Source organism: Hydra vulgaris, chromosome 11, assembly GCF_038396675.1.
Source record: "Hydra vulgaris chromosome 11, alternate assembly HydraT2T_AEP".
Lineage (NCBI taxonomy): Eukaryota > Metazoa > Cnidaria > Hydrozoa > Anthoathecata > Hydridae > Hydra > Hydra vulgaris.
Window position 1 is genome coordinate 13,019,069 of NC_088930.1, and position 21,058 is coordinate 13,040,126.

A 21,058-nucleotide genomic window follows, 5' to 3' on the forward strand; every position below is an offset into this window, starting at 1 on the left:
AAGGTTGTTTTAGTTATATTTATTTGAAAGGTGAAGAAAAAACTAAAACAATGTGGACGAAATTATGATACATTTATACAAAAACAAAATCTTTGGCATCTAAAATCTTATGAACAATAAAAATATCCATTTTGGTTCTGGAAGGCCCCATAAACAATGGAGTGTTCTTGGAGAGCGAAGCAAAAGAAAAAAAATAAAAGAACTAGCCACTGAACATCATGAAGCTCTATTTTTAGCTTCTGCAAAAAGTGCAAATGCTGCTGGAGAAAAAAAAAAGGCTCCATTATAAAAAACAATATTTCTAATGTTTTAGAGATAGAAAAAGTTGATGAAACTTTGGATAAAACCTTTCCCATTAATATGAGTGTAGAGGAAGCTCTTGCGTTAAATATGAACACAGATCTCAGCGAAAATATAAACAATATCAAATGATCAAAAACTCAGCTCTTGTACACAATGTGCATATTTATCCTAACTTGCACGATTTTTCAAGGAAAAATTGAAATACTGAGAATATACACTTTTCTGAAATTTCTGCAAAGTGTACTCTTTAAAGCATGTTAGATCACACTGTAAGTAGAATAACTGAAATGATTTATATGCCTAATTGTGGTCAAGGTAACGAAATATTTGGAGTTTTATATGGAAAGAATGGTTTTTATGGAGCATCAAGCCAAAGTATTTATAAACAGAAATACGAGACAAGCAACACAAGTATAGAACTTAAATGTAAAGAAAATCTTTTTAGTACAGCTTTTGTGCCTCTATTGCTCAAAGTAGAAGATGTCGAAATTCGGAAAAATGGAAATCCTTCAAGTTGTCACTTTTGTAGACCTCTTCATCTACAATATAAAAAAGAGAATTTTATCAAGAGAAGGAGAATCAGATCTAAAAAATCAAATAAATACCTTATAGATGTTTCGCAAAGTTTTTGTTATTGCAGGAAGAAAGGTGACCTTTAATATCAGCTATAGAGTTGATCTTACAATGTTTGATAATAAGGTAGTTAACGCACTTACAGAGTCAAAATCCACTTAATCCTGCAATGTGCGATGTGCGATGCTAAACCCAACGAAATGAACAATATTGATTTATTAAAAGCAAAAACTGAGAATGAGTCAGCCTTGGGGCTCGGAATTTCAGCTTTGCATTGCTGTATAAAATGCTTGGAATTTATTCTCCATTTGAGTTACAAAATTGAAATTAAAAAATATAAGCCAAAAACAATTTAGGAAAAATTATCTGTAGACTTAAAAAAAAAGAGATTCATGTACTCTTCACGGAACGGTTAAGCCAATATGTTGACATGCCTAAAACTGGGTCTGGAAATACCAATGACCAATTTAGCCAATTGGGGTATATTCGGAAGATGCATTGGAAAGTTTAAATAAACAGATAAGAAATTCTAGACTTAAGCACACGGCAAAAACATCATGGTTAAACGCAATGATGAATCAGATGCACTATCTTCTAGTAAGATCAGATTTAAAAGAATTAAGCGTATCTTTTAGAAAACTTAGGAGCTATTGAGGAAACCGTTACCAGATAAAGTTATTAAATTAATTGTAATGTAAATAATAAAATAAATGTAACAAAATATATCTTTTTTTCTCTATGTAATAACATCTTTTAAAAACCTTTTTTTTTTAATATCAGGTAGAGTAATATATCAAGATAATGTGTTTGTCTTGAAGATTCTAAAACTTGAAGAAAAAATTATTTGTACGCGTATATACCTTTAATGCGCGCATACGCGCATTATACGCGTTGAAGCTGCACGTAAAAAAAATTTATTAACAAATTTGAAATCTTTGACCCAAAAAATATTATTTTGATATATAACATTATTTATTTACAATTTATGTCAAATTTTATTTAATTTTTGCTGTTTTTTGATCGTTTTGAGTCACTGTGCGACGGGACACGTCATCCCCCTCCCCCACTTTTTTCTAAAGGACTTTTTTTTTATATATATATATATAAAAAAATCTAGTTATGAAGGACTTTTTTTACAAATTGATGATTGTGCACCCTTCTCTCCCTTTCCCCCACTTCGAAACCCGTGTCGTTGGCCCTAGAAATTTCCAAATTTTCAAAGTTAAAAGTTTTAAATAATTAATTTTATTGTATAGCAGTATTAGCAAAAATAAAATAGTCTAATACTAACCGAAGAACAATTAGCCTTAACATGTACTGATACAAAGTATTGGATCAGTACATGTTAAGGCTAATTCTATTTTCTTCACTGTATACGTATAATAATCCTATAAAAGACGTCTAAAATACGTTTGAATGTAGACGTTATATGGACATTCGTTCTAAACGTTAATCTATATTTCATTCTAAACGGATAATCGACTAAATCTGAAAGTTTTGTCTAAAAGTTGATTTGACGTTTAGTAGACGTTTGTGTGTTTACTGGGAAACTTCATTATGTCTTGTCAACCAAAACAAGACGAAAGCTTGTCTATCACTTTGCAGTCTTTCTAAGCGCATTCCTAAATTGTGTTCACAAATTGCTGGGAAAGAAAACAGGTCACACAATTGTTCAAAATCTGATCTTTCTTCAGTTCATAACTTCATAACTTCAGTTACATAACTTCAGTTATGTAAGAAGTACATTTGTCGACATGAAGTCAAAAGATTTCTAACCAAAGGCCATCACGAAGAAAATCACGGAAAGAATCCCAGTCAGCTTTACTGTAGTTGTAAGAGGTACGATAATAGGGGGATTCAGGTGATAAAGAAGAATGAGATATTAGTTTAAGAGAGATCAAACTGTGATCAGAAGCACCTAAGGGTGCACTGAGCACTGACTAGGATCAGAAACAAGACAAATGAGTTGGAAAGTTGACTCTTAGGTTATTTCAGTTAGGGATTGAGAAAGGCTAAAGTTGTGGGCTTTAATGCCTGCTCAAGAGTCACTGACACTTGAGCCAAGCCATTCAGTGTGATAAGCATTATAGTCACTGACATCAACAATATTAGCTGATGGATAAAGAAAAAGGGCTTGGTCAATATGATCAGAAATAACATCAAAAAGAGTGCAGTCTTAAGATGAAGGAAAGCAATATAGAATAAAGAGATAGGCGTGAAGTGGTGCCAAACGAAAGCAAATAAAAGAATAGTCTGTGGATTTAAACCTAGTTTCACGACAAATGGGTGAATTTTTACGAATGTAAATGCCCGGGCCAAGCATGTGACTATTGGAGTCTTTACGAATTAAAGGAAGATAACCATCAACACTAAGATCACAAGATGAGACAGCTGAACTCAAATTAGTCTCACAAAGAGCAAGTAGGTCTGGTGAACTTTGCAAGAGATAAGACTCAGCAAAAAAAAGTTACTTCAAAAACCACGGATATTAGTGAATGATAGGTTTAGAGAACTTGGTGATTACGATGGTTTTTTGTGTTTTATAGTTTTTGGTAATATAGTATTTCTGAGTTCAAATAGTTTGCATCATATAGAAAAATTTAGGTACGTTTATAGTACGATAATATTTTTCGAAGACAAAACAATTTAAAACATCTTTTAAAACATAAAAGACATCTTTTGCATTTTGAATTAGAAGATAATTCATATAAGTATTCAGTTGGCTGTTAATTTAAGTACACAATCAGATAAAACAAATCACAATCAAATAAAATAATACAACGAGTTTTTCATTCATTATTTTCAAAAATGTTCAAACCTCTAACCCTATTTGAAAAAAGGAAAACTTTTATATTATCATAGGTGCGGAAAATAATAAACTAGTCTAAACAGCAGACTTCTAAGCCTGTTCTCCATTCAGAATTTTTTGCCCTTTAGGGGAAATTTTTGCGCAGAAGTTTTGAGCATGCTCAAAAAGTTGAAAAACTTCAAGCGGAATTTTATCTCTATTCACCAATGCGTGGAATTTTTAAGTGTTTTTGTTTTTTGTTAAATAAAATGGTTTTAAACAGAAGAAAGTTACTAAAAAAAGAAAATAGCTTTACTGATGATATTAAAAAAGCGTCTCTTATTAAGAAAATGTAGAAAACATCGTATGTGGATGGCGAGGAATTTTTATAAAAAATTCCTTGCATCCACATACGATGTGGATGTAGGAATTTTTCAGAAAAGATTATTTAACGTATTAGTAAAAGATTTAAAATTGATTGACAGTGAATATTTTTTTCAGAGTTTTTGCATGAGTTTACAAAGCCTTTTATATCTAAATCTTCTCTAAGACGCTCATTTTCAACTGCTAAAAAAAGGTTATGTATTACATTAAGATAACTTGCTACTGGCGACGCTCAGATAGCAATTGCAATAAGTTTTAGATTGAGTCCTACAACTGTAGGAAGAATTATTAAAGAAACATGTAAAGTTATGTGTAATGCTTTGTGTAAAAAAAGATATTTAATAGCACCATCTTCACAACAACAATAGCTTAAAATATCTTCAGAACTCTACGAACGATGGAATTTTCCTCAGGTGCAATAGATGGTAACCATGAAGTTATTTAGTTATCAGTTCAAAGTGGTTCAACGTTTTTTTTTTAAATTTAGCGCTCTAATTTTAGCAACGTGTAATGCAAAATACGAATTCACTTTGGTTGATATATGTGGCTTTGGGCGTCAAAGCGACGGTGGTAACTACAATAACAGCAAAGTTGGATCCGTTATCGACAATAATCTATTCAATTTTTCTGATCCATCAAATATAAGTGCTTATTCAGAATCTTTAAAATTTTTCTACACCTTTTTAGGCGACGAAGCATTTACATTAAAACCGCACATGTATACGACGAGGCATTTGCATATATAACCGCAAACAGGGATAAAGAAACTAAAAAAAATCTTTTTCAGACTTACATACCGCAGATACTACGGAGCGACAACGGCACAAATTCACATCTTCAGAATTCCGAAAATTTAGTTGAAAGCGGGAGTTTAAACATTTAACTTGTGGTCAACAGTATCAACAATCAAACAGAATGGCTTAGAGACGCGCAAATAGCAAAAAACTTTGCTAATCAAGCAAAAAAGATCAAATCAAGATCTTTACATAGCTCTACTAGAGGTAAAAAATACTCCTGTTGACGGTTTTGCATCACCTACTTAATTCACAAGTGGAAGAAGATTGAGATCAACACTGATGACAGCGATACTAATGAATCAAAAGACGTGTTCATAAGTAAAGGAAAACTGTCGAAAAATACATACAATGATCGAAATACAAATCACGGTGAATTAACAAACAGCAACATTACTACCACAAGACCAGGAAGGATTTAGAGGGAACCTAAATATTATTTGATAACGACATGCATTTTTAAAAGAAGGAAAGTGTAATGATTGTTACTTTGAAATACATTTCAAATTACTTTAAGTATATTTATTTTTATTTCTTTGAGATTTTTTTCTGATGATGAACAGTTTCCATAGATCATATGCACATGGGCAATCATTTCATCTTCCGGAATTTCTTTTACCGTTTCATTGGTGTGTGATCTGGATAACGTATCTGTTAGAATCATTTCTTTACCAGCTTTATAAATTAAATTAATGTCATATTTTTGCAACCTTAAAAATATCCTTCGAAGTCGCGGAGGAGTATCTGCTAACGGTTTCTTCATAATATTTTTTAACGGTTTATGATCAGGATACATATACTGTCAGTTGTCAAAACACTGATTTGAACTTAGATACAGTGTGTAATGATTGTTACGCAAACAATTTCCTTTAGACAATAATTTCCAACAATCGTTCAGAATAACGATTAGCGATTGCGGAATAAGTAATTCATTTCGAGAATTACACTGAAAATGACTGCTAAAGTATTTCCTAAGAGCACGAGGAATTCTTACTATAAAAGCCGTAGCGCTAAACTCAATCTTGGTTGAAATAACGACACGAGAAGACTAAACACTGTTAGTATAGCAGTTAAGTATATAGATATAGAAATGTATGTCGAAGAAATATTTAAGCAATTTTCTTTCTTATAATAAATACAAAACATTACACAATGTTTGATGAAAGTAATAACATAGAGTTCCAGGTCGAACCAAATATAATCACAACAAATTAGCTAAACAAGTTGGTAATAGCAAATTGCTACGATTGCTATTACCAAAGCATTGCTCAAGTCGTACTAAAAAAAGACCCAAAAATAAAAATTTCATTGATACATTACTTGTTGAAATTTTTACAACAACTAAATAAAGCTGATGTAATTGATAACATGGATTCTGATGATATTGTAGAAGTTTAATAAGTAGGTTAAAGAAACTTCCAAAAAAGAAAAATCGTTTGACAAGATTAGGAATTAAAGAAGTGTTATTTAATTTAAAATTTGAAGAACAATGTTTTTTTTTTTAATATAATGTTTATATTTTTGAAGAAAAAGTAAAAACTTCTTGTCAATTTTTATATTCCATTGATTGTGTGAATACAAATCTCTAATATTCTTCATCAAAAGGATTCAATTTACTATTAACTATTCTATCTTGCCATAATATTAAACCTACCTCCGAATTAAAGTAATTTTTATCATTATTTTCTATAAACTTTGCTTCTTTTATAAAACTATGAGCTCCGAAACATTGAACTAATTAAAGTCCTTGATAATTATTTATTTTTTCTCCAATGACCAGGCATACATTCATTTGGTCCTTCTTGATCAATATAGTCACTTGGACAATGTAAAAAACTGTCTGTTTTTGTTTGTATCTTTATTACTTAGGTCGTTAGGAACGTTCGTAGAACTTCATCTGTAAACATACAATGAGACAGGAAATAATTAAATACTTATATATCATTTTAAACTATGTTTAATTATGATCTTTTAAGTGCTTGTTGAAATATTTTGAATGTTTATTAAAAAAGTTATTAAATTTTATTTTATACGTTAAAAAAAAAATAATTTGAAAATGGAAAATTTCAATATCGAGCATATATTAAAACCCGTGCTCTACTTGGAGTTTCAGCACAAGCCATATCCGATGAATTGGTTTTAGTTCATGGTAACTAAGCTCTAAAATATAGTACAGTTGCCAAGTGGGCTACTTTATTTAAAGATGGTAGAGAGAGTCTCGAAGATGATCCTCGCTCAGGGCACCCTCGAACCACGTATACAGCTGAGAATATTGAACGCGTGCGAGCCATTATTGAAGAAAATCCGCATGCAACACATGATATAATTGAAGCCCTGACATCGATTAATCGTTTTACAATCAACGAAATCATTCACAACTCACTTAAAAAAAGAAAATAAACGTCACGTTAGATACCCCACAAATTAACCGATTAAAATCGCAAGAATAGAGTTGAGGCATGTAAGGAAAATTTAGCTCTTTTCAGAAACGGCCCATGGAGACAATGTGATATTATTCCAGAGGATGAGTCGTGGTTTTGTTTGAGATATTGAAATAATATGCATTCTACCTCATTGTACACATCGCCTTTAACCACTTGACACACAGCTTAATAAAGTAGTTAAACATATGTGATCAAAGGTCATGTCTAATTACTTACCTGAAACTGATGATATTTCTTTGCCTTGTTGCAACTTTCACATTATTTTTAACAAAGTACGGCCCAACATACTTACAAATATAGGATTGATTGTTAATGCGTTTTACCATTGCGGTTTACATCCCCTAAAAAATACACTGAAAAACTTTGAATACAAAAAAAAGGTGTTTAATATAACAAAACTTCACCAAGGAGACCATAATTTATCTATTTTAAGGACTATTGTACCTTCTCAAAAAAAAAAAAAAGCAAATCTACTCAGTCAAAACATTGCTCTCATTATATCGCCAGATAATGTAACCCTGACCATGACCCTGAAAGGAACTAAAACCTTAAAAAGACTGCAATAAAAAATGTGGTCAGACTTGTTAAACAGAAGTCAAAAAAATATCAAGATAAATTAGTCAAAACAAAGAAGTTATTTTTTTTAGCTGATTTCACCTAAGTTCATCAAGTGGTTTTATTCTATAAAAAAACACGGATAAAAACTTTTGTTTTGTTTGTACAGTTGTTTGGGGAGAAGCAAATAAAGACTGGCTTAAATATTTAAGTTGCAATCAGTGGGCACGATGTATCAGTGGAGCTGATACATGTGCAAATTGTGTCTTTTAAATTCTTATACAGTCATAGTAGTAATAAATTTTTCGTTATTGCTCCAACGTGCTATTTTGTACGCTAGCGCAGTTAGATGATTTTGATTTATGCCAAAATTTGATATTTTCTAGAAAAAGTTTAACAAATGACGTCCTTTTAAATGTTTTAAAAATCAGGAACCCAACTCAGTAATTCTATCTTGTCGTTATCTGTAAGCTACTTCAGTAATTCTACCTGTAGGCCTTCAATAGTTCTACCAACATCACTTCGAGGTTTACTATTCTAGATAAGATAGTTAAAGATTTATTTTTTTATTTATATTTTTAATTTTGCCGTAGAAAGTTACAATTTATAAAATAACATAAATAATAAAACAAATGGCTGTAGCAAGAATAAGACATCAGTTTATCTTATCACCAAGTCCCATTGTGACTTTATTGCAAATCGTTTTTTAAGATAAAATATATAAAATCGTGATAAATGCTTGTGATAAAATATATATAAAATGTGTAAAAACTACGTTTCACAATTGATATAACTGTTTATATATAAATTGGTTTCGTAAATAAATTTAAAACAAATAAAAGTAAAAGCAAATAAAGTAAATTGTGCTATTTTATATTTTTTTACTAAAAAAGAAAAAGAAGATTCAAGTCCGTAAATGATAAAAAACGCTTTGATTCAGATATAAACTGCTCAAGTGTATTTCTTTTGATAGCAAAAATCTGGGGAAAAAATTATTATGCAATAAAGAATAGTGATTGTTTTTTTGCGTCAATGATATTTTATAAAATATCATTGACGCAAACGGTTAAAATTTAGAGAAGGCCGTTTTCTCCAAACTTAAAATTTAAGTGGAAAATATACGCTCCAAGTTACAAGAATTAAAGTTTTTAAATGAAAAAATTCCACCTCCTAATACCATGTTGAAGAAATCAATTCCAAAATATAACGATTATATAATAGTTATGGCTTACCCGAGAGTGGACAACTTTGTTGGCATACTGATGTACAGCAAAGAAAAGTACTTGCTCTTGTGCAATCCTATGGGTGCGGAAAAAATTTATTATACTTTTGATCGTTTTTCTTTAAATGATCAAAAAAAGGCATTATGATAGATGAGCTTACTAAAAAGCAAGGCTTTAATAATACTCTTAGAACTCATGAAGAATCATCTAAAAGTTATTTAACTGAAAGAGCTCTCGCTTGTATTAGAATCACAAATATCATATCCAACAAATGCTTATACTGCTGGAACAAACAATGAGTTGTTTTATGATAATACTAAGGAAGTGTCAGAGGCAGAGTTTTTATTAAAGGTTGCATTTAGAGACAAGAGTCTTATATTGCTTCCCACATCTGCTGCTGGACCTGACGTTTGGTACCACACTGATAAACCTAAGAGACCTGGTGTTGTGGCAATAAAATCTAACTGTCATAAAGAACCTCTCTTAAAACTTTAAAAAAAAGCTCTTTAGTCTCTTAATCCAGAAAAGATGTTTTCTGCAATGAATTACCTAAAGCATCAAAGGAGTATTGGAAAAATTCAGTGCATACTCTTTCTCAAGTAAATTATTATTGTTGTATTTTCTCTGCTGCAGGATTTACTGAGGATGTTTATTATATAATTTCAACCGAAAAAATCCAAAATACATTATAAATTTATATCACCTTGACGATGTAAAAAGTGAGTTTAAAGAATATTATAAGATTTTAGGTCACAAACTCTAATTATCTTGAGATATTGTTTTAGTATCATTAGGTCGAAACCTAATGATGCTAAAACGATATCTCAAGATAGTTAGAATATGTTAAGTTACAGTGAAAAACTTGAAAGAAAAAAAGAAACTTTTGCTTCTTATTGTAAAGAACGCAGTATTGCGCAGAGTTGTTTAAATAATGGAAAGAGAAAAAAAAAGAAATAAAGAGTGTAATAGATAATTTTAAATTGCAATAAGGAGTAACTAATTTCTTCATATACTTATTAAAAAACTAATTTTTCATATACTTATTAAAAGCTAATTTAATTTTTTCATCATATAAATTATTCTTTAGTTTTTATGCTTTTATTTATTTATCTAATCTTTAACTAGAAGTAATTGAAGTCCCGAGACAAAAATAGACAAAGATTATATAATAATAAAGATAACAATAAATATAAACAATACACAAAATTAATAAAATTTAAAATATATTATTATATTTTATTTTTTTATTAGTTTTACCATTTTTTGTATTATAGCAAACATTCTTTTTTTTAATTTTGTTTATTGTTTATTCATTTAAGATAAATAATCTTTTCATTTATTTTTGATACTCCTAATTTCTTATTTGCTTTTAATTTATATGTAAAATAATCACTTTGTTAAAATTAATTTTCTCTTTCTTTTATATATATATATATATATATATATATATATATATATATATATATATATACATATATATATATATGCAGGGGCTGATCCAGCTATTTTTGCAAAAAATTACAATGGTCAGAGTCTGGGAACAAATAAGCCCTAAAATTTAAGCCACAACTGCCCCGAAAGTGAGAGCAACAAGTAGATAAAAATTTTTTTTTACGATTCTTAACTAAAATTATATTCATCGATAAATTTTAATAGTGCTCGGTGTTTAAGGAAATAACTTTTGTATTTTTCATGCACAAGATGTTAAAGTGCAAATATGGCCAAAGTCACCCTAGCTTACGGTTACTTTTTTAACAAAATTATTGGTTGTAGGATTTTATTTTCTAACAAAAGTTTTAAAGGGTCACTTATGTTTCTTTAAAAGAACATTTTCAATGAATTTGAGTAAATCATACTTGCATTTTTTTAAAAGTTCATGGAAAAGAAAAACGCTTTAGTTTATAATATTCAACAATTTTATTATCATTTTTTTTTTTTAATACAGATTGTTTTATAACAATTTAAAAATAAATTAACAATAAAAAATATAACGCAATTTCAAATTTATTAACAGTAATATAAAAACTTGATGATTGACATTTATTGATATCTATTGACTTTTATTGATAGGTTTCACATTAATTCTATAGTAAAAAAAATGCTTGTTAAATACTGAGCTAAGAAAACCAAAATAAATTTTATATATATATATATATATATATATATATATATATATATATATATATATATATATATATATATATGTATATATATATATATATATATATATATATATATATATATATATATATATATATATATATATATATATATTATTACCATGAGTTCAGGAAGTTTGATTGGTTGATGCTTCATATCCAAACTCGGTTTAAGACTTGGGTCCAAATTTGTACTATGGACAATCACGTGACGTCCGCTAAAGGTCTTTTTATAGAAAATAAATAAAACAACTGTCATTTTCTTTTATACCTTAAAGTAAAAAAAGTATTTCTCTAACTATTATCTTTATTAGATTTTAAACAACCCAGTGACAAAAATAGGTTTAAATGCTTTTGATAGAACCTAATTAACTTTATATTAACTTTTTTAAACAAAATTCTTGTAAATTATTTTAATTTAGTTTACGGTATGGTTTGGTTTATTTTTAAATGAACCAACTAAATCACTCCTAAAATGGTGGCAAAACTAGGTATTTACACAAAGAAAACACAAATACAAAAATTTAAATATCCTATAAGAAAACCGTTTTCTTAAAGGATATTTAAATTTTTGTATTTGTGTTTTCTTTGTGCGTTTTCTAAAACGCATTAAAGACTGTGGCTAGAAAAAAACGTTTGATCAAAAATATGTAATACCAAAACATTTTTATTTTCGGTGAGTGTAAAACCTATTGACTTAAAAATCAAGTATTAATTATAAGATAAAAAAACTTTTTAATTTATGATGAAAAAAAACTTATTATTTTATTTTCCAAGTAAAGTAGCTGCTGTCATTTATTTTAATTTTGATTGATTGTAATTCATAATTCGATCAATGATAATCGAATAGAACCAATAAAAATCATCCCAGCAGATGTGAATTACATGTAAACATGATATCAGCACTCAACGAGTAAATAAATAAGTTAATTCTTTCAAGCTGACAAAAAAACTTTTTAAAAAAGCATCTTTGATAAAGATAAAGTAACGATTAATGTTATGCATAATTATGCTCATTAAAACATAAATATGTATTAAGTTTAAGAAATTTAGTGAAAGACACACTGTAGATATGAGCATTTAATTAGTACCAATCATGAGTTTATGGAAACAAGATTCTATTTTTTACCAATAGAATATCAAAAGAATAAACAAACTTCCATCAACATCAAAAAAGATTAGCTGAAACTAAAAATCATTGAAGTTTTAGTTTTAGTTAATTTAACATTTTTATCTCTTATCTGAGCGACATAATGCGTTTACATCAATGTCATTAACAGACTGACTAAAAGATGAAGAGGTTGCTTATACAGCTGTAATAAAATTGAAAGTTATAACTAAAAATGCTTTAGATACTATCATAAAATTCTACCAAAAAGACTACCAAAAAATCTTCACCGAGAGCAACAAAAACTAAAAATTCTTTCAAAGATCTCTTCATGTAAACAAGATAGACCAGGAATATGACCAGATGATTATTTCAAAACTATGAACTGATATAAATGCACTAAACAAAAATTAATTAAAAAGAGTTAGATCATTTTTCAAATCAATAAATTTTAGCAGAGTATCGAGTAAGCTTTACAACAAACCCCAAACTTGAAAGAATCCTTTTTTTTTTCTTCCTTTTTTTAAGAAGTAAGAAACCCTCTTTTTAATCTTAATTTTAAACACTCTGACTTGTGCTAATATATAGAAAAAATAGAATTATTAGGTGACATTCAAAATTTTTTTTTAATTTAATTTTACAAGAATGACAAAAAAATCAAACAGCTAGACAAATATTGTGTAAAAAAAAATAAAAAATAAAAATAAAATCAACAAACATTTTGTAATGAAAAATCTTCGAACTTTATATTGCATTGTTTATGACAACAACTAGCAGATCTTTACAAAACAAAGAAATAAAAGCAAAAAAAAAAAATTCACTAGATTATTACTATTTCCCTGTTAAATATTTTGTATTCCTAAAAAAAGATTAGTTTCTAAAATGCAATCTACTAAAGTTTTGAAACTTATTGATAACATTTTATAAAAAAACACGTTGAATACAAATTTTTACTTTAATTAGCAAATAAACTTGCAGAGAGGTTAACTAACAATTGCAGAGAGATGAACTAGCAATTGCAGATAGTTGTCAGTTTAATTAGTTTTACATAAATTTAAAAATCATTACTTTTCAACAATTAGAATTCATTATTTAGATTGAAAATAAAGCAATACAGAAAAAAAAAAGCTCATACCGTGGTCGTCAACCTTTTATCTACAGTACTGTGCTTGGTCACATACTCTAAATAACAGTCTTTTATACCACTAAAAAAGTGATCAAAGATTTTTTGAAAAATACACTGGGAAGGACATTAAAAAGATATGGGGAAGACACTAAAAAGATGTTATAAAGAAATACCATATTACAATGCATACCTTTGTTGCAGAGAGTATCTAGATTTAAGTGTTGATTTTTCTATTAAATCCAATTGCTTCATCCGGGCTCTCTATTTAAAAAAAAAAAAAAACTTTTTTATAGAAGCTTGTGTTTCAGAAATAATGGCTTGAGAGATTGATCTTTGAAAAAATAAAAATAAAGCCAACCTTCAGTTTTAAACTTGTATATATGTAAGTGATTTTGAATTTAAAAGTTTTTTTGGGTTTTTTATTCAACATTTTGCACTACTTTTTAAATATTTGTGCTATATTTTTCGTGTAAAAATATATTTACTAACAAAAAGACAAAAAGTTCAACATATGGTATAATCATTTCTCAAAATATGAGTATATCAGCACTCCTGTTATCAGCATGGGCACCTTGTTAATATTACATTAAATGATAAGTTAATACTGACAATATTGCATCAAATAATAATTTAATAATAATTGATACAATATTGATTAAATGATTTTTAATCTTGATAATCTTAATCTTAACAATAACTTAATCTTAATGTTAATCTTTTATTGGTTACAAAAGTTTATCGAATAATAACTCAATAATAATAATTCAATACTTTAATAACAATGTTGACACAAATCTTATAACTAAAGATAAAATGTAAACTTTTTAAATATGTAAAATTTAAGCAAAGCAACATTTTTTTTGAGTTATATAAAAATAAATATTTAGAGCAGATCAATATTATTGAGAGGACAAATACCAAAGACAGAGGGGAAATTATTAGATCTAAATCAATTGATATCTATAAAAAAAGTGTTTTTTTTAATATTTGTTTTTAAAAAAATCTCAACTGTATTTTGGGGAAGCTGATAAAATATTTATTGGGTTCTATTAAATATGGAAAGATCAATAGTTCTGTTAGCCATTTCGTATATCTAAAAAATATCTTGATAATAAAAATTTCTTTATCTTTATTATTTTCTATAAAAAAATAAAATAATAATTAAACCTGAAGACAATTGTAATCAGATGTTCTTTCAACAAAGCTGGAAAAATCAATACAGGATTTCTCTTTTTGCTTTTGACTGTCTTTAAACTGTAAAAAAAATGTAAAAAAAGTTTTTTTTTTTACAAAAAAGAAACCCATAATATATATTTTGACAAAAACTAGCAAAACAGAAAAATTTTAATAATAAGTTTATTCAAGACCATGCTATGAGTTGCTATAAGTAGCAGTAGCTGTAAATTCAAGTTTAATTAAACCTTAATAAAATATTACAGTTGCTAAAGTTAAAATATTACAGTTGCTAAGCATCAAGTAATCGTAACTTCTTTTTTAATATATAATCTCAACAGCAATTGTAGTAAAAAAAAAAAAAAGAAAAAAAAAAGGAAATTCATGAAAAGGAAATTCAATTCATGAAAGAGAAATTCATGAAAAAAAAGGGTTTTCCATGTACTCAAATTTGAACCTTTTGAAAATAGTCACGTTCCTCATTTATTTCCTCTTCCAAACACTTTTGTAAAATCTTCTTCTATAAAAAATAATACTTTTTTTTATTAAAAAGACAATAGATAACAAGTATACATTTTTATTGGTATATAAATTTTGATAATTTATTGATTATATAAATCATAATAATTTACTTATTAACTTGATGTGCAACTTGATAACCTTTAAATAGAATGTTAACAAGTTTAAAAAAGTTGACAGCAGTATGGTATATATCTAGATGTATCTAATTTTAACACAATGTAGTTAACATAATTATTTAACTACTTGTATAACTTTTAAAATTTTTAATTATACATTTAGAGCTTTTTTGCATTTACTTAACATAATATCTTGGATTTTATTCTATGAACTTTGAGAAGCTCAGAATTCAATCCCTACCATGCCCTTGGTAGCACCCCATTTAACTTGTTTCTCTGTGCAGAGACCTCAATCGTTGAGGTTCAAGTTTAGGAGTTAAAGAGTTGTGAGAGGGTTGTAACCACAATAAAATAGCCTCTATGACTGTAGTGGCCCCTCAACCTTGGGGAGGTGAATAACATAAAAATAAAAAAATAAAATAAATAAAAACAAATTCTCTAAATATTTTTCTCATATGTAGCTAATTTCTTGCTTTTCAATAAAGTTTCTTTTTTTAAAGATTCGGAATAAGGATTCGTTTTTTTAGGCATTTATTTGACATATAATTAGCTCATACCATTCTAGTGACATCTTAGAGAAGTGAGTTGAGGAAAAGCCAAGGCATATTTTTATGGGTGTATATTTGTGGGTGCATTTTAATGATGACAATAGACATTATTTTCAGGATTTTTTTATATATAAATCTCAAATTCTTATTGACAATATATGATTATTAAACCATGCGCAGTTTGCTTCTCATATATGAATCTTGGGAGTAAACTTCTAATTTTAAATATAATTGAATTTGTTAGCAGCATATACATCTTTCAACAAATAAAATTTTTTATAGCCCTACAAATATTAAACATCATTATCTAGAAAGTTTTCTTCAAGTTTTCTTGGATTAATAGCTTATGTTATTTTTTTAAACAAATCACCTTAATTGTTCTATCAACAAATTGCATTGAAGTTATCTCTTTATGATGTTTTATATTCTGGAGATCAGACACTAGCAAACATTTACACTAACACATATACAAATAGTTTTGTAAAGATATTTGCATTGCTTCTTATTTCAAAAAGCAATAAAAAAAATAAACTTAAAAAATTTAACCTGATGTTATAATTGTGGTGGCCGGTTCTAGACAAGAATTCAGGAAAGCCTTTCTAGGAAAGAAACATGAAAATTCTTGCTATGATAGAAAAAAACATGATTACTTTTTAGGATAGAATAATTGAAGGATAGAAAAGAAGAAAGAAATACATATATCCTTTCTGGCAAAGAAAAATAAAAAACTTGCTAGCAAAGACTTTTATAGGATAGAAATTGCACAAGTAAAAGTCATTTTCTTTCTAGCAAAGAAAATTGGAAAAACGTACTAGCAAAGAAATTTTAGAAAAGAAATTTTAAAAACGTGCTAGCAAAGAAATTTTAAGAAAAAATTTGCGCGCAATTTGGTAATTACAGTTATGATTTTTAATTGAATAAATGTTATTTAAGTATAATCTAATTCTAACAAAATCTTTGTGAAATAATAAAGATTATCTGAAATTTCTGAATCATTCATCAGTGATTCACTTTTATTATAAATGGTAATTCTGTCCTAGCAAGTTTTTTCGGATTAATGAAATAAAATTCTGTCGTAGCAAGTTTTTTAGATTTATTAAATAAAATTCTTTCCTAGCAAGTTTTTCGCATTTATTAAATAAAATTTTTTCCAAGCAAGTTGTTTACGTTTATTAAAAAATATTCTTTCTTAGAAAGTATTTCAAGTTTCTTTTCAAAATTTCAGCCAAAAAATATTCTTTTGTAAAAATTCTTTTCTAGTAAGGTTTCTTTATTTCTATCATAAAACATTCTATTCTGAAATTATTCTTTCCTAGTTTTCTATCCTCATTTTATTCTTGTCTAGCATGGCACACCATAATTGTTTATATATATATATAAAAAAAAATTGTTTTGGGTTTTGTTGTATTTTTCTGATTAGAGCTTCTAATGTAAAATTTATGTTAAAAAACTTTTTTTAGTGTTATTAATCAAAAATTATTAATTTTTCATCTACTTATATGTTTCCTTGGTGTAAGACCTTCAACAACTTATTTAAGATGCACTTGGCTACACTAATGTAGAATGTACTTGGCTGTACTTATAAAGCAATAACTTAGCTTAGAAAATAATGATTAAATTATAATAACTTAAATTTTAAGACAAAAAAATATAGAAGCATTCAATTAATAACAACAGCAAACAACAACAAAAATAATTAGCAACAACAGCACAAATAATAATAAACTTTAACAGACGAAAAGGCAAACTTAATCTAGGAAAAAAAAAAATTGATTAAAAAAAAAAATCTTTTGTTGTTTTTGGTGGAAAAAGAAAGGCATCGAAAAGTAAGTAGCAATTTATGTTTTAAGTTCTTAAACTTCAAACCTGATTATTTGCGACTAGTTGTACTTTGCTTTCCAGTTTTTCAATTATGACATCGAGACATTTTTTATCTGATTCCACAAGTTTTACATTTTCCACCTCTAATTCAGTTTGAATTTCTTGCCATATCTCTAATGCCTTTAAAGAATTTTAAGGAAAAAAAATTAGCATAGTATCCTTATAAACTTAACTTTTTTTAAATATGTATACGCCAGTCATTTTGAGAAAATTAGGTACATACCCAGCTATAGTTAGAACTAATATGTAAAAACATTTTCAGGTCATTTTGTTGACTTCTACATCCCATTTAAATATAAATTTGTTGAAAAACTATTTTTCAAAATTTAAAAGTAGGGTGTACTCTTTAAAACTATACAAAATAAGGTGTTTAAACAATCTAAATAAAAGTATATTTTTTAATTTTTTTTATTATACATATTTTTTATTAGAAGAATGTTGTCATGCTTTTTTCTTATTTTTGCATAACAAAAACTTTTTTATAAAAAAAAGTTTCTGTTATGCAAAAAATAAATTGATCGATTGTGTAATTGACATATCAAAAATTTATATAAAAATATTAAACCTGTTTTTTAAAACTTTTTAAAAATTGAATAAAATTTGAAAATTTCAAATAACCTACCAGTTGGGGTAACATACATAAATCGGATGGAAATTTTTTGGATGGGAGTTTTTCATACACTTTTTAAAAATCTTTTTTTGCATAAAAAGAAAAAAATATATATATATAAATAAGAAATTTATTATTTAAAAAAAGCTTTATAAATACCACAGACAAAAAACTAAACATTTTAAATCAAGTAATAATTGCTTTTTAACACCTTAGTCCACTACTTCTATTTTTTCATTGCTGAGTGACATCAGATTTTCTGACATTTTTTTTTGTTATTATGTTTCTTCTCCCTTCTAAAACTCTGAAAGTTGAGTTTACTTTATCTACAGTTATTAGTTGTATGCTATGTTATGTTTCATTCGCTTTCATATCCTTGCACAAACTGGGGCATCATTTTAAAAACTTATTCAGAATCATCATTCACAACACATGGTATCTAGATTCAACAATTATTCCCATGATTATTTGAATAAAAAGTTTTTATAGAGAAAAAAGAAGAAGAAAAGAAGTCATTACAGATGCTTTACTTTTTTTTCAAATCCTAAACTCATATTTTTTCAAATATAGAAACAAAGATCAAATTGGTACAATAATGTGCTCCTTTAGTTGAAAATTTATTTTATCTAATTTTCTCAATGATAAGGTTGAATGTTTAGTTAGTAAAAAACTAGTTATCACTTCCACCTCAATAGATATGCTAATACATAACCAATTTTCCTAACCTTATTCATACCACAAACTTTATGTTCATCTTGTAAATATTGTTTTAATTGATATCAATTAAAAAACCTGATAAGTCTTTTAAAATAAAAATATTACAAATGACAAAAACAAAACAAAAAAGCGAAAAACTTAAATAAAATATTTTGAGTTTAATTGTATTAAAACAGTCAATTTTAAATAATTTTAAAGAGTGCATCCTACTTTTTCTATTTTGACGAGCAATTTTTACCAACTTTAACAACTGTTGTGAGGGACATGAAAGTCATCTAATTGACCTAAAAATTTTTTGAGTAAGTTTTAACATAACAGATTCAACTTAAGCTGGCATTCAGTTATCAAAATTTCTTTAAAATGACTCCCCCTAATGTATATATTTAAAATTTGACAACATGAAAACTTATATAATATTTATTACCTTAAAATCCAAATATCTCCTTATAATTGACAGAGCAATTGCTTCTTGTGTGTTTAAGTTACTAACTTTAAAATCTGCAGTTTGAAAAAGAAATTTTTAGACTAAATATATCTAATAAAAATATCTACACATATATTTCTTTTATTGTAGTATCTTATGTTAATACATAAAGAGGAGTTGGGACAAGCATTATATAAGTATGAAATAGATCATATTCACTTAGTCAGAAAAAAATAGACAATTAAATTAAGAAAAAGTCAGCTAAAATTAAAACAACATCTAAAACGAAATAAAAATGACCAATTCTAGTAAACAAACTGTATATTTTAGCTCGTATGTTGTCAGTAACATCAAATATTGAAGAGCTGACTTCAGGTATGTTGACAAGAGAAGCAACACGTTGAAGTTTTGTCATAATTGGTTTTTTTAAATCTACAAAGAAAAAACTTTTTATATAAATATTATAAATATAATATATATTATATATAATATACTATAAATATAATATATATATTATATATATAATATATATTATATATAATATATACTATATATATTATATATATACTATATATTAAATATATAATAAATATTATATATATAATATTTATTATATATTTTATATATATATATATATATATATATATATATATATATATATATATATATATATATATATATATATATATATATATATATATATATATATATGTATTGTTGTTTCGATTATGTTATAATAATCAATTTTTTTTCGATTTTAGAGTGATTAATATTAAGTGAAAGAATCACAAAATAGATCAATAAATAAATAAAAAAGTAAGATGAAAAAAACAACTTTTTCACAGTTCTTAAAGTTTCATGACGTTTGCGGCACTCATCAGCCATATATTTAAATCAAGAAAAATCTGTTCAAAAGTACAATTAAAAAACCATTACAAAATTAAAAAAAAACAATGGAATGAGTTCTGACATCAAATAACAATAATAATAATAATAATAATAATAATAATAATAATAGTAGTAGTAATAATAATAGTATGGAAAAACATCTTTTTTAATTGCCAGTGTCATATTGGGAAAGAGGGAATCTGTTTCTATGTCTACACTTAGAAACAATCTCACTCCTTTTATTCAATTAGTATTAGTATTTTTATAACATAGAATTTCATATTTTTCGGTGAGACATAATTTGCAAGATTTGGATGTTGGATTATATGCTTTACATAGCCTGAGAACTTTCCACTTAACTATAGGAACTAAATTTGCTTCTTTTAACTTCCATACATGTTTTGAAAGCTCAGTATCATTTTTGTATTTAGAGATGTTAAATGATTTAACATGATTAGCGCATCTTAATTTAAAAGGACTTATCCCAATGTAGGATTTTTCATTAGAAGATGAATCAAGATTATCAGTTGTAACAGTTGCTTGATATACAATGTTGCTTGTTAAACATTTATTGAACAACGGACAGAGATTTATATATATATATATATATATATATATATATATATATATATATATATATATATATATATATATATATATATATATATATATATATATATACTTGTATGCATATAATACTATTATACATATATATTAGAATT

General features: G+C 26.8%; 1 protein-coding gene across 5 annotated transcripts in view; it reads right to left on the reverse strand.

The window, feature by feature from the left end:
* Nucleotides 1-10,962: 10,962 nt before the first annotated feature.
* LOC101239648 (cilia- and flagella-associated protein 69) overlaps nt 10,963-21,058 on the reverse strand; it is an 81,068-nt gene continuing 70,972 nt past the window's right edge. For 3 of the 5 annotated variants that reach the window (XM_065810156.1, XM_065810155.1, XM_065810153.1), the window contains 9 exons: nt 19,749-19,880; nt 19,449-19,522; nt 17,683-17,817; nt 15,088-15,150; nt 14,625-14,711; nt 13,648-13,718; nt 13,467-13,536; nt 11,345-11,449; nt 10,963-11,148 (listed from right to left, as the gene is read on the reverse strand). In XM_065810156.1, coding sequence (XP_065666228.1) covers nt 11,143-11,148; nt 11,345-11,449; nt 13,467-13,536; nt 13,648-13,718; nt 14,625-14,711; nt 15,088-15,150; nt 17,683-17,817; nt 19,449-19,522; nt 19,749-19,880 — 743 coding nt within the window. In that variant the 3' untranslated portion in view covers nt 10,963-11,142. The remainder of the gene's footprint in view (nt 11,149-11,344; nt 11,450-13,466; nt 13,537-13,647; nt 13,719-14,624; nt 14,712-15,087; nt 15,151-17,682; nt 17,818-19,448; nt 19,523-19,748; nt 19,881-21,058) is intronic. The other 2 variants (XR_010641779.1, XM_065810154.1) reach the window with 2 other exon arrangements.